General features: G+C 40.0%; 1 protein-coding gene across 1 annotated transcript in view; it reads right to left on the reverse strand.

Moving 5' to 3' along the window:
- Window positions 1-14,192, reverse strand: part of TMPRSS7 (transmembrane serine protease 7) — a 33,986-nt gene extending 19,794 nt beyond the window's left edge. The window contains 7 exon segments of the mRNA XM_055701892.1: window positions 339-563; window positions 4,108-4,146; window positions 5,052-5,245; window positions 6,283-6,350; window positions 8,802-8,932; window positions 9,684-9,882; window positions 14,127-14,192. Of these exon segments, the coding sequence (XP_055557867.1) occupies window positions 339-563; window positions 4,108-4,146; window positions 5,052-5,245; window positions 6,283-6,350; window positions 8,802-8,932; window positions 9,684-9,882; window positions 14,127-14,177 (907 nt within the window). The 5' untranslated portion in view covers window positions 14,178-14,192.
- Window positions 14,193-16,880: the final 2,688 nt, after the last annotated feature.

Raw genomic sequence — 16,880 nt, forward strand, 5'->3', positions numbered from 1 at the left:
TTTAGTTAGCATCTGTTTCCTTAGAAGAAACTGACAATTCTGCCCAGTAATGTGTGAACTTATTATAGTTCGGTAGCTAAGTGAAGATGCACTCCAGTCAAAGAATAAAGAATAGTTTGAAGAATATTTTACTGTTTCTTTTATCAGCAAGATCAACGTTTCCACTTTTGTAAGAAAAAAAAAAAAGCAAGGCCAGGTGTTAACTTGTGCATAATACATGAAAATCAAAGTATTTTTAAGAAAACAAAACCCACCAAACATGCAGATGACAAGTCTTCAGAAAAGAAACAACTAGATTATTATAAATGACTTCTCAATGAAAATTTATACTCACCGGTACAGTATCTTATGTTTGATTGGCATCAGAGAGTCATAAATGGTTAGCGAGTCAGTGATGCAGTTATCTGCTTCAATCTGGAGGGATACTATCGAAAGACGAAGAAGATGACCCACTGATGCAATCAGCTTAAAATAGCAGATCGTTCCCCCCGAAGTAGCGTGGATATCCAGAGGAAAGTGCTCATGCAGGCGATCAGCATACAGATCATACATACAATTTGTTCCTGGGGAAATATCACATTTTCAACAGTGGACACTCTCTCCAAAACCGTTAAATCCATGTAGCATTAAAAAAAATATATATAAAAAATTCTAAAAGTTATGTTAAACTAAAGCAACAGATGAAAGCATATCTAAATCTGAAAACAAAAAAGTAACCTGTGCCACTCATGGTTTTCATCTTAGTTACAAGTCGGTGGTCAAGGAAAAGTCTATTCATAAATATACAGAGCATGGAAAATAATGCTGTAAACAAGTCCTTGCAGCGCATTGGCACTAAGGCACCGCCAGTTTGTACAAGAGGTATTTGCAGTTAACAAAGCTCTGTGTGGTCCCCAGAGGATAAATTACTTAAATAATTGCTGGAAAATGTTCACCTGCTGTCAAGGCATAAATAATTGCTGCTCACCCCTACAGATATTAGGATATTTATAATAAATAAAAACAAAAAAAAGTCCAGCTAGATATCTGTGTTACTTTGGGTTTTTAAAATTGTTATTCAAATGTCAGGGTTCTCGATGTTTTATTGTGAAATAAAATTCTAAATTCAGATTAACTAATACACTATTACATTAGTGTTAATAAAACACTAATTTCAGATTCACCAATTCCTTTAGATTGGAAGGGATATTAGGACTTTCCTTGTTCAACGTCCTGCTCAAAGCAGGACTAAAATGAATTCAGACCAGGACATTGTCCTGTTATGTTTGGAAAACTTTTGCAGCATTAGAAGTCAGTTAGAAATGGAAGTACTGTGAAATACAAATGACAAAGCCCAGCCTACACAATACTTTATATATATATCTCTAAAGTAAAAAACAAAAAGGTTATGTCAGAATTTAGAGAAAAAATAACCAGAAAATTACCCTACTTGCATCCAATTTTCCAATTAAGCTGAAACAATTGTGACTTTCAAGTTAAATATATTGAGGTCTTTATTTTAATTCAATATTGCAGCTCACAGCAAAAAGCTTAGGGATTTTTTTGTTTGGTCATATCTAAAACTCTTAACATAGCTCTTTGAAAGATGAGAAGGGTAAAAATGTAAATTAGGGAGATTAAGTTCCAAAGTAAATATTTGCATTATTTTCTGCCTTTTAAAAAAACAAGTTTCTGAAATAGTTACTATCGTGGAACACCAATTAGAGCATTGTGAAAGTTTGTTACCAACTGCTGAGTCAAATTAAATGTTGGCTTTATAAGCTGTAGTTAATCAAGACAGGAAGTGGCAGGTTTTGCCTGACTTCCACTTCTAAACTAACGATCTTGAAACTAACACTATGAATATTTACGAGCAATCTGTAAGGGTCACACACTGCTCAGCTGAGTTACAGTTATAGCTATTTAAAGCTTTGGTTGGGCCATTGTTCTTCCTTCTTCCTTTTCTTATCTCTCCCCAATAACATTCTTATTTGTGCTTATTTACTCACCCTTAACAAAGCCAGCTTTGACCTTAATCTTTAGAGTTATGTGACCACCATTATTTCTACAAAGTAGTTCATAATGTGACAAGCTCACTGCTCGTATGGAGCACAGCGCAGGCAAACTCAGAACTAGTCTGGAAACAGAAGTAATGCAGGCATACCAGCCTGAACCCAAAGCTGGAAACAGTCTTTATAGAATCATAGAATGGTTTGGGTTGGAAGGGACCTGAAAGATCATCTAGTTTCCACCCCCTGCCGTGGGCAGGGACACCTTCCAATAGCCCAGGTTGCTCCAAGCTTCATTCAACCTGGCCTTACCCAAACAAACCCTTGATAGCCAGATACCAAGGCAATGCAAGTCACATCAGCTGAACCTCCCTAAGTCCCGTCTCCAACCTATTCTTTGATAAATCTGCACGCCAGTGCCGTGCCTGAACTAATAACTAGGTGCACCTTCACACCAGAGTAACTCCATTGCCCTCAATATACAACCAGGTGATGCACCTTCCTTGTATACTGCTGCATTAACACTTTAACCTCTGCAGCACATGCTGTAGTCCTTAAGCAGACACACTCCAAGGACCCCAACAAACGAAACTGCGCCAGTATAAGGCTTTCTAAGCTTTTTGTGGCAATCCATGTTGTTGTTTCTCCCCTGCAACTTCGTTGCATACCAGCACTATGCTTCTTATAGATATCAGTTGCCACCTGTGCCTGACTACATGGCAAGTCTCTGGACATCTAGAATATGGCAGGTTATTCTTCTCCCTTTGCGTGAAAGATACCATATAAGTTCTAAAAAAGCCTTAGCATCAATATTTGTGCTGCACTGTTCTCCTTTCTATCTCCTCTTTTAGGGACTGCTCTCTGGAATACATTGAAACGCGAGATCTGACTGTACTAATTCCTCTGCCCTGGAACACTGAAATGGGAGATGAAATTGCTAAGCAAGTAAGCCACAATGCACAAAAATCTTTTACACAATTAAAATACATGCAAGGAGATGTGACAAAGGCCAATATTGGTATGCTTTGCAATTTAAGTCAGAAGTTTTGAGCAAATGAATGCTGTAGCAAACTTGACTTGAATTTTGAGAAATTATGGGCTGATATCAATCTCAGCATTGCTAAGTATGGCCCAGGGTGTGTGACCCAAAGTCCACCTGTGGCCCACAGAGCTAGGGGATCTTGACTTGGCTGCTCTGCCAAAAGTAGTTACTGAATTCTGAGAAAGCATACAAGCTAAAGCCTTGCAAGATAACAGAAGGGGAAATCACAGATAGAAGCGTAACATGTTTACATCTTAGTAAAGCAAAATGCAGACATGGAAAGGTATAAAGCCCTTAAAAAACCTGAAAGAGTACAACTTCACAAGATGAAGAGTAAGCCTGTGTCAAGGAGTGAGGGAGGCCAACACATCCCCAGCTGATTGACTACTACTGGCCCAGAGACTTAGCGGGTATCTGCATCAAAGTTGATGAGCATACCATTGCTTAGCCTACGTAGCACATTTTTTCTAGGTACCTACTCCACATACTAGTGAACATAGATGCACTGTACTTTTAAACTGCTTATAAAGTCTCTGCACACTGCCAAAGAACCCTGCTGGGAGGTTTACAATATAAAACCAAGCAGGTATATAAGTAGTGTCTCTTATAACGCTGGCAAAATTGAACTGCTTAAACTAATTTCTGTTAGGGAATTCATGCACAAGAAAAACTCATCATTGACCTTGGAGAAGAGGGAATAAAGGGGGATAAAGGATAGATAAAAACATTGCTATTGTTCAGCCTTAAAGCTGATAGACTTAAACTCAATACTGCCCAGTTTAGAAAAGGTTAATTTTCTCTTCAACACAACAAATAGCAAACAATTGACTGAGTGTATTTTCTACCATGCCACCAGGTACATCTAAAAAATTCACCAACCAGGTGGAAGTCAGATCATTTCTGCATGTGTCACATGCAAGACTCTTGGTCACGCTTCTAGCAAGTCAGGACATAAATGTCAAGGCTGAATTTAACCCTCTTAAATTAACACTAAACAATATCTTTGAGTCCAAGACATGAACAAAAAGCTTTGCTCTCCACCTCATCTGTCAGGAAGCTGCCAAAATGGTGAATTACCTGTTCCTGTTGTTGACCAATAATCTGACCGAAGACCTGCTGCATAGAAAAAGAGTTGTTGTGAGTCTTCTCATTTGCCTAAAATCCAGAATGCAGGGTTTAATTCAATCACACTTTAATCTTAACACTGAACACACAGGACAAAACAGTTATCTCAGTGGGGGAGGCTGCCCCAGTGCCTTTCATTTCTGCAAATTCTGCAAGCAGCTCTGGAGGTATCATGTCCCCAGACATCTCAGCGCCCGAGACAAGAGACTGCATGTCGATTAAGCAGCCACATTCAATTGACAGACTGAGACAGAGGTACCCGGGAGGTCATTTTCTCACCCTTGGCCACAAAGTCTTTCTCAGCTTTCAGTTGGGCATAGCTGGTCAAATGAAGCTTGTTCTGTCCTTTGTTCACAGAGCTGAAAATCATACATTTTGTAGCTAACTACATCAAACAGATACTTGAATCCTACATTGCTAATTTCTTCCCCAGACAGGAATGACAGAGGAGCTTTTTAATGAATGGGCAGCTTTAGAATCCATTTTTTATTCTTCAAGAAAGGGGTAACAAGAATCTCATTTTCAATGGAGGGGCTAAAGTTTGATCCATGTGGAAATATTCTTAACCCTTCTTAACCTTTTATACTTTTGAAGTCACAGACTAACCCAAACCTGAGCTGCCTACAAGGTGTCAGGCTTAGCTTCTGAACATGAACATAAGCACTCCAAGTACTGGAAGTTTTGCAATCAGTGTTCACAAGGACATTTTGTACCTTGATTTGACCTCAAATCTGGTTTTGATTTTCCTTTTCCCCCCGTTTTTTTTCCTTCCTTATAATAATTTCAGTATTAGAAGCTAAAGATTTTGGTATATTTATAGAATTTGCTACTCCAAGATAAAAATGTTTGCTTAACCAAGTGTTTCGTCAAGAATATGGGTATGTACTAGTACCAACCACTTAGTACAATAGAGTCCATGTCAACCGCAAGGCCCTGCAGACTTCCCACCGAGGTCCGGTTAATGATGCTTGTCTGAATGGAATCCTTTAAAATGGCAGCCACACAGTCCTCGCACAGCACTTGGCCCTTGGCCTGCGGTACCACAAATACGATCCAGAAATGAATAAGAAGGCCTCCATTGTTGTTGTTACTGAAATAAACAGTAATAAAATAATAATAAAAGGTCCTATAGATTATTATCACGTTGAAAGATTTCTGAAGACCAGACTCTTAACACAAGCTTCTGAAGTACAAATTTAAAAGTGTATGACTCATTCCCACCTTGCATTTAGTGTGTCAAAGTAACAAGGCGTGGTTTTTTCTTTAAATAAAGAATAGCATAAAAAAATAAAGCAGCCCAAAACATGCTCTCTTCACACCCAGTTAGGGACCTTCACTGGGCTGATTTCCTGAGGGCTCCTGACTTTTGAGACCTATGGAAATCATAATATATACTCGAATTAGAGCTGGATTATCTCCTGAAGGTCAAAACAGAAACAGAATTATCACCTCCAGAAGTGCAGAACTCTGCATCACTATGCATCTCACCTTGAACTGTGCACTGCAGTATGTAAGAAACAATTTCTAAACTATTTAGATACTACATTAGAGGCTGTATGTGGTCACCCCAACACCTCCCAGTGGGAAGAAAGACCTTTAAATCAAAAGTACCCCAGAAACTCCTGTTCCTGAATCAAAACTGTATTTTGTTCAACAGGATTGGAATAGCCAACCTCTAACATAAATTGCGCACATAATACTAGAGTACATGTACTTTATTGCAGTATATTTTCTCCTTCTTCTGTCAGGAGAAAACAGTTTTAGACCAATAATATTACTTACAAAATGTGTGTGACTTAGTCACTGATAGAGTTGCGCTCTAGCAGCATGTTTAAGTGGTTAAACTTCTGTATGACCTTCTTATCCAAAGTCCCACCAAACCTCTTTAGGGACATGATTTCTGTTTACCATAGATTATAATACTGGCAGACAAGAAACTGCTTATATGAGTTTAGTTTGCCCTTACTTTTGTGAAATTAATTGGTATAGGTTTTAAATGTATTTTGCTACAGTACAAGTAGATAGCAAAGAGATTAAGTCATAACCACCAAAAATAGGCTGCTCTTGTGGGCTCATTACATTAGATACTACCCAGCAGAAATGCAATTACATTAACCACAGTTTTACCTGACTTCTGAAACTGTTGACTGCTTATAAAATTTGGAGAAAGAGGAGGTTGTGTAGACCAAGTTCATCTGAAAGAGAAATTGTTAAGATTTAGCATTTCCGAAAATCAGCCACACCTAGAGATGTTATACGCCTAGGCTTTCCTAGGAACGCCCTCTTTTCCACCAGGACTGTGAAAACGCACACACTTTGAGACATACCTCAGCCAAGCTAGGCAGAGCAGCAGACATGAACAGACCCGTAACAAGTCCAATATTCCCAGGAAACATCAAATCTTCTGCCCATGGCCAGCTCATGTGTACAGCAATGCTTTTTCCAAACAAATGAGTTTTGAAAAGGGTGTGCATTCTTTGCCCAGCAAATCCCAGACACAGAAGGCTTCTCTATCCTGATGCTGAAACTTAGGGCCAGTCTTCAGGAAAAGAGCATGTGCCCATAACATTTTGTGTGTTGCTACTAAAGTGCAGTTAACAGCATACATCAGAGCTTTATCCACAGAATCACAGAAAAACTGAGATCGGAAGGACCCTCTGGAGAGCATCTAGCCCAACCCCTCTGCTCAAAGCAAACACCAGGCTCCTCAGGACTGTGTCCCGTTGGATATCTCCAAGAATGGAGACTCCACAGCCTCTCTGGACAACCGCTCCAGTGTTTGATCACCTTCACAGTTAAACAGTTTTTTCCTAATGTTTGTGTGGAATTTCTTGCATTTTGATTCACTTTGTGTCTATTTTCTTCACTAACAGCTTAGTGATAATGTATTTTTTTCCAATACACACAGTCTAAAATACATAGATATGGGAAAATTCTGACCATTTCATGCTGTAGATCTGCCTTTGGAGAAAGGAAGCTCCTCATTCAACCAGTTCTTTGGATGTATGGGGTAATATCAGTGTGACAATAACCTTTCTTCCTCCTGTTCACGGAGGCACACTTCTAAAGCCACAAGGTGGCATGTACTTCAAGCTGTTCAGACCTCATCCTGCTGCTTAATGGTTAAAATTAATGCCCAATGGACTACAGCGGACTATTTTGAAGGAAAGGCTGTAAAAATCATATGAATATTGGTCCCTAATTTTCAGTGTTAGACATGGGAAGTTTGAACAATTATTTTAAGGACCTAAATAAAATGGGTGGAGCTCAATCTTTTTTTCCAGATTAGGTTACAAGAGATTTTATATATTACTGTTACTACCAAAGGGGAAAGGAGCCTATCCTGAGAGCTTCTTCCACTACCACTCTGTGGGTTTCTGGGCCAACAACCACTGACAACAGAGTTTCAAGGAGAAAGAACAAACAAAATCCCAAATTCCCCACATCCTTGCTAGTCAACAGTCTCATCACCATAAAGCACAGCTGCAGCAGCACAAAATCTGTTGGTGAGGTCAGTCAGGGTTTACAGTCAAAAAGTAAATTCCAAGTTACGTTCAAGTAGGAGGTGGCAACACTGGCAGTGACACTTGCTGTCTGTCAGCTTCACTGTGTGACAAAGGCAGGATGCTCTGGGACAAGAGCAAGACACAGGGCTTACAGCAGGTTGGAGGTTCTCCATGGAGAGCAGGGGAAGGACATGTCCTGCACTGGTTGTCTGTTACCCCTGCATGAAAGCACCTGAAGTCGTTAACACGCAGGACTAGGAAAAGTAGACTGTCTGCTTTCAAGTCTTTTGTGAGCCAGCTTTGGGAGGGATGGGGTATGTGGGGGAGATAAAGCTGGAAAACAGGAGCATAAGTTCATATTATAAGATGACAAAAACTTGCCCAATATTAAAAAAATACCTTTTGGTTACATCTGACATGAATTTTTTGTTTGTTTTTTTTTAGCAGTTTTCATACTACTTTTGAATCCTTATGTGGACAGAGCTGCATTTCCTGGCATTGATGTCCTCCTCCCTACGCCAAATGCCTTGAAAGTCAAATTCCCTTTTAACCAAGCTTCCCACCCCCTCTTCCCACTGCGGAGCAGCCTGAACTGCCTACAACAGTGTTATTTCTGCTCTGACTGATGCAAGGTGTTTGGGAAGAATAATGGTCTTTAGAATACCTAGCATCAGAAGGAAATGTATATGTAAATACGTTTGAGAGCTCTAGGGTAATTACAGATGCTTTAAGACACAAGACTGGCAGAAGATACCAATTTAAATGCAAAAGACTTCACCAGTTTAATGTCTCAAAAAGGGCAATCAAGTTTTGAAGGGCTTTTGTAAAGTTCTATTCATAGACCCCGATTCGTGGGGGCAAACGCATCAACTTTTACTAAAAAGTCAAACAGAACTTTGCAAAACTCAGTTTGTGGTTAACAAGCTGAAAGCAGTCAGCTCCCCCTATCCCCAGATAGCCACCCTTTGTACATAGTCTTCCAGAGGCGGGGGGGGGGGGGGGGGGGGGGGGGAGGAGAAAAAAAAAGAGGAAAAAAAAAACCAAAAGAGAACGCCACGGTAGACTCAATGGCACCTGAAAGTTGCACCTCTCGTTCACAGCTCTGATCTTTTTGTTAGCCAAGCAGCCCACTCATCTTACCACATGCTGCACGTTCTGTGCCACAGAGAGGAATTCTTTTGACTCCTTCTGCCTATATTCTGGGAGAAATTCTATGTTGGCAACACGAAACAGTCCAACAAAATACAATGCATCTTTGTTTGCTGCCTGAACTGCAAGAAAAAAAAGAAGACAGTTAGCCTCCTTTTTTTTTCTTTACCTTTTTAATAACAATGATTTTTTTTTTATTAAATTCTAAACCAAATGAACCTATGCAGCCTTACAGTGGAAATGACTACCAAAAGAACTCTGTTTTCACAGCCAAACCATTCTAGAGTACCACAATGCAGTTAATTGAGCACCCGTTTCCTACACACAAGGCAAGATGCCACCATATAAATGAACCAGCACGATGAAGCTGGCAGCCTGCTGAACCAGCAACATCCAGATTCTGGAGCATCCCAATGGAATCTGAAGCAGTAATTAGCATCAGAGGTCTAAAGAGGAGAACATAGCTTCTACCGCCCAGTTAGATACAACTGCATTTTACTCCCCTTGAATTTCTCTAAGTCTGTTCTGCATGAGAGACAAAGGACTTGCTTGACCTTTGTCAGGTAAGCAGAAGGCCAAAAAACCACAAAGTAAAAATTTCCGAGGAATCAAGCTCATCAGAACTCTCAGATCTGTGCAATTAGCTAGCACATAAAATAGGTTTTGCATAACACTTGAGAAAAAGTCACACTTCCTAAAGGCAGCAGCTATGCCTGCTCTTGTAATTACTTGTTAAGTTTTGACAAAGATACCCAGAAGTGTTCCATGTTTATTTTAGAAACAGCCTTCAGGACAAGTGAGATCCTAAACCCAGCTGAAAGTGTTATTGGGGACAGTGATGTATGAAATTGGCATCAGCTGTCAGCAACTCACCAATGAAGAGCCACAATAACGTCCAGGTTACAACTCCTAAAATGAATAGAATGAGGGTAAAAAGAATTATTTTGTTTTGAAAATTCCACAGCAACTTATCTTTTTTCTTCAATTTCAATCTGCCGTGTTTTTTCATTGCCAGAATCCTTTTTGCCAACTTATCTTCTGCAGCCACCATTTGGACTGAGATGTTGGCTACCTAAAAGAAGGTGAAAGACAACAAAAAACGTGGAACATTTCTACAGCAATTGGCTGGCCAATAACTAGAACAGTTTCCTACACGTATTTGTTACTGCATATACGCAACTATAGTTAACTTAGTAGCAGTTTAAAACCCTGGTCAGAAAGTAAGGTCCTTTTCTTCCAGACACTTGCTGATATAACACAGAGTCAGTCCCTATTGTATAAGGATGTAAAACCACAATGTACCCTAGGGTGACAGCTCGCTATGACACAGCTACCCAGCATTAGCCATCCAAATGAATGCTAATATCCTTGTGCACCTTTCATTAGTGTAAATTACCCCTCTTTAGTCCAAAGGGTAGACAACGCTGAATTACCTTGCGCTGTCTGCATCTGAGATGTATACACAGATGAGCACTGCAGAACAGCACCAGCAGCTTGGTAACATAACCTAGCAAAGCGTCTCATGACCCAAATAATTGCTATGCTTACGCAGGTTTGGTGTGGAAGCAGATACACCTTCAGCCATTCATGCCCTTTGTGGGAAGCGGGAGTGATGTACAAATAGTCAGTCCTTTTTCCAATACTATGGCTTGTCATTTCCCTCCTAAAGAATATGCCACACCGCCATTCTTTCCTCCCAGCCTATGTTCAAAAATTCACTGCTGTTCAAAAAACAAAAAGCTACTTTTTTTCTCAGACCAGAACTACCCCAAAACAAGCTGGCTCAACCCATTCATTTCTCAGAAAAACTCTGCACTTCCTTTCAGGATGAGGAGCAGTGGTACAGAAGTCCTTGTCCTACATGTCCAGCTCCCCCGGGAAGCTCCCTCCAGTGAACCAGAGGACACAGCATGGATCTTGCTGGGATGGGACCTGGACAAAGTCATCACCTGGATATCCAGACCCTTGCCAGTTTATTTTAAACTACTGTCTCAGATTTTTTAAAACTAGAATCAAAATATCTCCTGACCATCTTATCTAGGTACAAAAGGTTACTACGTGACCATTTTTGCGTTTACAAGGAGCAGTTTCTACATTCTGTAAGTATCTTATCTGTCTACAGTCTGGTCTGGTAAATCTGTTTATACCAGACACTCCCCCAGGCATTTTCCTCTGCAGGAGATAATCAACACATTTAAGCACACAAATAATGTCTATCAGTTGCTGCAGGCATGGCAAGAGCTGCCTGGGAACCCCTGGGACTTCATAAAATCCCCACTTTAAGAGCTCTTGTGACAGTCAAACGCTCAGTTGCAAGGTCAGCGAGAGGTTCAGTCACCTTCTCTCAAGTCAGCACATCATCTCATCTATGCAGAAGTTACCTGGTGAGTTCCTGGACCACTCAGGGCACTATGACCAAGTGCACTGGCTGCAAACACAGACACAGCTGTGATACCCAGCTGCACCAGAATTAGAACCATAAAAAAACGCCCTTTAATGTCCTCCTTACATCACAACTATAACAGAAGTTCCATAATATTGCCTCAACAATAAAGAACACTCAGAACAAAATTTCCAAACACATGTTGATGCTAGTGAGAGGGAAGCTGTCAAGAGGCTGCCTTAGAAAGCTGTGAGCTCTCCGTGACTGACGGTGTGAACACACACACACACACGGCAGCAATCAGCAGCAAGAGTTTCAGTGGGAAGTCTTCTATGAAGCACAAAACAGGCTTTGAGACGAAAAGACCTGGCTCAGGAGCTCATATATGCAAAGATGATACTGAACTACATCATTTTAAAGTTGAAGACCAAAGTGAAAAAAGACCTTTTCCCTTGTCTTTGGAATAGCTTGATTCATTTTAAGGGCATCTTCAAAGTGGGTCTCTCCACCTCACAGCTGATTTTATGCCATTGGTGGGCTAGGACTGCTCAGAGGTACATCATTCCTCATCAATGCAAGCCAAGAACCTCTCACAAAGACCAAGGCTAACTGGTCTGTATCTGTACCTGGAGCACATCACCCTCACTCTGCTGAGGTAGGCAGCCAGGAGAAAGGCTGCAACAAGCTGCCAGGCTATTTACCATCATCACATTCTTTGAAGCCTCTCAGAAGGTACACTGCAAGGACATGTGGCCTGTTATAGACTAAAAAGTGTGCACACAAAGCTCGTTTTTCAACACTATTAACTGTATTTCACTTGAGGAAAGAGAAGGCTATGAAAGTCGGTAAGTACCCAGCTAAGAACTGCACTCCAAGTTATCCATGTAGGATGCTAAGCTGGATACAGTGGCTACAAAAACTATGTGCTGATGGAGCTTGACAGCCAGAAAATGACAAGCATAACTACTAGACATTTGCAAAAGTGGTGCTGGGAAATGATCTACACTAAGTGGTTGTTTCCTTCTGCCCAGTACTAGTAGAGCCACATCTGAAGTATTGTGTCCAGTTTGGGGCCCACTGGTATAACAGAGATGTTGGTAAACCGGAGTGATTCCGGGGAAGGGCCACCAAGAGGCAAGGTGCTGGAGGAGATGATGTACAGCAAAAAGCTGAGAGCCCTGAGGTTGTTTATCTGGAGACAAGAAGGCAGGGTAAATCTAATTATAGATTTCCCTGTCTAAAGTAGGTCAGGGAGAAGACAGCCACACTTTTCTCACCAACGTGCAGTGAGGACACAGCCACAACAGTAACACACGGCAGCAGGGGAAACTCCAGCCAGACAGCTCAGAGGGTGGGAATGTATTTCACCATGATGGCCATGCACCTCAGCCACAGCGGCCAGGGAACCTCCATCCCTGGAGGTATTAAAAACTCAGTGGGATAACGCCCCAAGAATTCTGTTCTGACTTTGTTGTTAGCCCAGGGGTTTTTTTCCTAAATTTGAAAATCTTCAAAAGTCCCCACCAGTGTAAATGTTTCTGATTCTCTGATACTGTGCCCTGGTAATGGTTTCAAAAAAAGAGCTCTCTCTATCCTCACAGAGGAGCACAAGCAACATCACCACAAATATCCTGCCAGTCCCGCAGTCAAATACAATGGCTAGCAACCCTTCACTTCAAAGTTGAGAATGTTCAAAGATGAGAATGAAAATTAGTAATAAGTAATAATGAACAATAAGACCCAGTAGCACACTTTACAATTTCCTCAAACAAAATGTGGGAACTGGAAGATTTCAGACTCATACCTTCTACCTGGGCAATTAACTGCACTTGTTTTGCATGTTCTCATTTTGCCCAGGACTCAGTTTTCTCATCTTCTGTATTTTTTCAAAACCTTATTGAGTACATTTCTGTTTAAGGATGAAAACCAAATTGCCTCTTTGTTTGTTTAAAGCTCTGCTCTGTCATGTGAAGTTCCCTTACACACTCAGGTGTTCAATAGGACACCTTGGCACAGCCCAATGAATGCTCGGTCCTGACATCTGAAATTTGGACCACTTTGATCAAACATTCCCCCAATAATATTTTATATTTAAAATTTCCCATGCTGTTCCTTTTTGTAGCAGAAAGATTTATTCTTGAAAATTAGATCCCGTCAAGGATCATTAAAGACTGCTCAAGATTGACACCACTAGGTCCATAAGTATGCACTTGAAACAGCCAACGTCTCCATTGCATCTACTGCAATTATAACCTTGTTTAAAGAAAACACACTTCATATATCATGGCTTGCATGGCAGAGTTCTCTGTTACTCGGGATTCAAAAGAATACTGAAAGCTATGTGCTACATTTTAAAGATTTCCCAAGGCCATACTAGTTTACCATAAAAACTTTATAGTAAGAAAACCGAAGTTAAGCTGTTCCCTCAATAAGGATGACAGTTCTTCACTCAGCTTTCCTCTCTGCTGCAACCTAGTTCTTGTAGTCTAGAATTGGTTTCCAGCTAAAGCTGCAATTTGACTATCACCATACGCTAAATTATTTAATTACTTCTTTGTCATGAGTTAATGTTCATGCAGTAATCCCCTTCTGTATCTTCTCAGGGTAAACCAAAACACTTTACCTACTTTAATGGTGCCTTTCCTGCCTAGAAACGGATTTGGTTTTGGAAAAACATGCTGCCATGACACCAATATAAGCTTTTCATATTGTCACACTGGCATGCTCATTACTTCACTTGTCTAAAAATACATGTTACTAGCAATCTGAAAACAAATATACATATGTTGGCATTTTCAGATTGAGTTATAAAACAGAAAATTCTACCAAATCTAACTGTGATTTTAAGTTTAATACTTGGAAAACTAGATCAGAAGAGATCTAACAGCATCAAGAGGTGTATGAAATCAAGAATGCTTAAGTCACCTACTTACACTTAGTTCATCTTCAGGTTTAGCTGCTGGGTGATCATTTTTTTCATCCATTCCAGCAGAATTAATTTTATTGCTTGTCCAAGCTGAAAAAGAGCTTTGCACGTTTTCTCAGGCACTACTTCTACCTCTGAAGCTGAAGACAGCTAACAGCAGTGTCCAGGACCAAAGCAGGCATCAATTTACTTTGATGAGTTTCCAGTTGTAATCTCATCTGCCCTATTGCTCCTTTGTGAATATTGGAACGATGCTATCATGTAACTTTAGACATCAGACTGAATAAAATCGGTTTTTCAGTCTTTTTAAGCTCCAACTTGTTAAAACAGAAAATCACAGTGCTAAAATCTATATATCATTAAAACATCACAACATTATCTGCCACAAACAAGAAAAGTAGCAAATAAAATGTAAATACGTGAGCAAAATCATGTAACTAAAAGAAGGAAAATAAATGTAAGCACCTTGAGTAAGAGTGCTGCAAATAGCAGATAACTGTAAACCAAGAAGAGCATTTTGACTTTTTTCTAGAATTTTGTAACGTACCTTTTAACACTCAAATTTGGTTATTTTATTGTAACTGAGAAATAAACTACTCCAGGCAACATATTTTGTATTGTTACAATAGATCAGGCTTCAGACTGAGAATCCTTTCTGTAATCAGACGCAGGAAGTCACTTGTACCATAACAGTTCCATCCTATTTTCTTTGGTGATTAAATATTTATAGAGGATGTAAAACAGTACTTTCCTCAATGGATGCTAACTATAGAGCTGTCTTTACTTTTAGGTGATTATCAATCTCAATGCCTTCCTTGGGTCAACTTCAGAACTGGCACTGGAGAAATGCCAAACTTTACTTAAAAATAAAAAGAAATAATAACCCTTCTATTACTTTACCTTTGAAGATATAAAACCTAGACTAACAATCATAAAAAATTTTAGCAGCACAGTAGTGTAAAGGTACAGAATAGAAAAGATGTATCAGACCTCATAATAAGTGAGCTCCAGGCGCATTCTATGCTCCATCTGTGTAACCAGCAACAGATTACTTCAACTACAAGGCAAAAAAATCCTACAGTTAGATAACGTACTTGTAAACTAAAATATTTCTGTTCTGTGTGTCAGTCTTTGGCTTATGCCCTGAAGCACAATATTTATATCCTTAGTCATTGTTTGTTATTTGTTGTAGAACTGCAATGTATTTTAACCATAAGAAGGGACACCATAAGCTCTGATACTTATTAATGCTCTAGCAGCATAAGGAAATCTATTAATTTATTCATATTTCTATGTATTAATTGTTTCTAACTCCTACTTTTTTTTTTTAATTACACCTAATTTTTTGGAGGACTACCATGATCTTGTAAAGTGTCTGTGTAATTCCCAAAAGCCTTCCACTATCCTGCGCACAGGGAGTTACTGTGATAGAAATGGTATTTCACGAGCTGGTCCATAGATCGAAAGAGCATTGTACATAAAAAATACTTTCCCTTTGTCAGTATCAAAGTCTTTTGCATGTTTATTCAGTGAGTTCTTTATACTCTGAGGAAGCACAGTTATCATCTCCAGATTTCACTTTCTTCAGCTGTTTACCTTCACATGTTTTCTCCTGATAAGATAAAAATAACCGTGGTGCCCGTTATTGAAGTTGCAACAAGAGTTAATCAAAAGGTACAGTCTTAATGGGTTCTTTAAACCTGGTAAGAAAATTATGTGCCATTTTCTCTAGATTACACAGAAAGGTTGAGGTGGAAGTTATTTCCATTCCTTCAGTGAGATAAATAACATTATCATGCATCTTTCATATACCAGCGTGTATAAAGCTGCTTGTATAAAAAAAAATAAATGAAGCAAAAAATAAAATGGAGGAGGAGGAAGACGTTCTCCAGGTGCCAGAGCAAAGACCCACGCTGCAGCCTGTGGAGGAAATCCTGCTGGAGCAGATGGCTATTCCTGAAGGATAGCGGTCCATGGAAAGCCCATGCTGGAGCAAAGGAAAAGAGTGAGAAAGAAGGAGCAGCAGAGAGAAACCATTGTATACTGACCATAACCCCCCCCATCCCCACTGCGCTGCTCAGGGCTCGGGAGGGTGAAGGGAGGAGGGCACGTAGAGGAGTCACAAGTGAGGAAATTAAGTTGGGCCTGGGAAAGGGGGGAGGAACAGTGTTCTTTCAATTTTCACCTTTTTGTTTCCCACCACCCAAATTAGTAGCTACATTTTTATTTTAATTGGCAATAAAGTCAATTTTCCCCATGGTGAGCCTGGTTTGCCTTTGACAGTAACTGGCAAGTGATATCCCTGTCTTTATCTCAAAACATCATTTTTCTCTCCTTCCTGTTCTTCCCATTTTCTCCCCCAATCCTGCTGAGCAGGGGAGGGAAGGACTGAGCGGCTGGGTGGGAGTTTGGCCCATAGCCACCGCTAACCTGCAACAGCTGCAGTACCTGGTACTTACTTCCCCCTCTCCTCCTTCTAAAAAGCAAAATTAGGGTTTGAGTTGTTGGTTTGTTGGGTTTTTAGGTTTTTTTTCAAGAGAAGTGCATTCTGTTTCCAAGTAAAGCTAAAAATAAGGAGGTTGGCAAACTAATAAAACATGAAAAACATTTGAAATAAATTCATCTTATGAAAGCAAACACTGCTGTTTCCTTCTGTTTCATTAATTGCATGTTCATGATATTAAAAAAAGTCTGAAGATTAAAAAAAATTCAAAGTCAATGCAAACCATAGGCTCACTCTCTCAGGTTCCTCTGATAGGCA

Source organism: Falco cherrug, chromosome 2 (genome assembly GCF_023634085.1).
Source record: "Falco cherrug isolate bFalChe1 chromosome 2, bFalChe1.pri, whole genome shotgun sequence".
NCBI lineage: Eukaryota > Metazoa > Chordata > Aves > Falconiformes > Falconidae > Falco > Falco cherrug.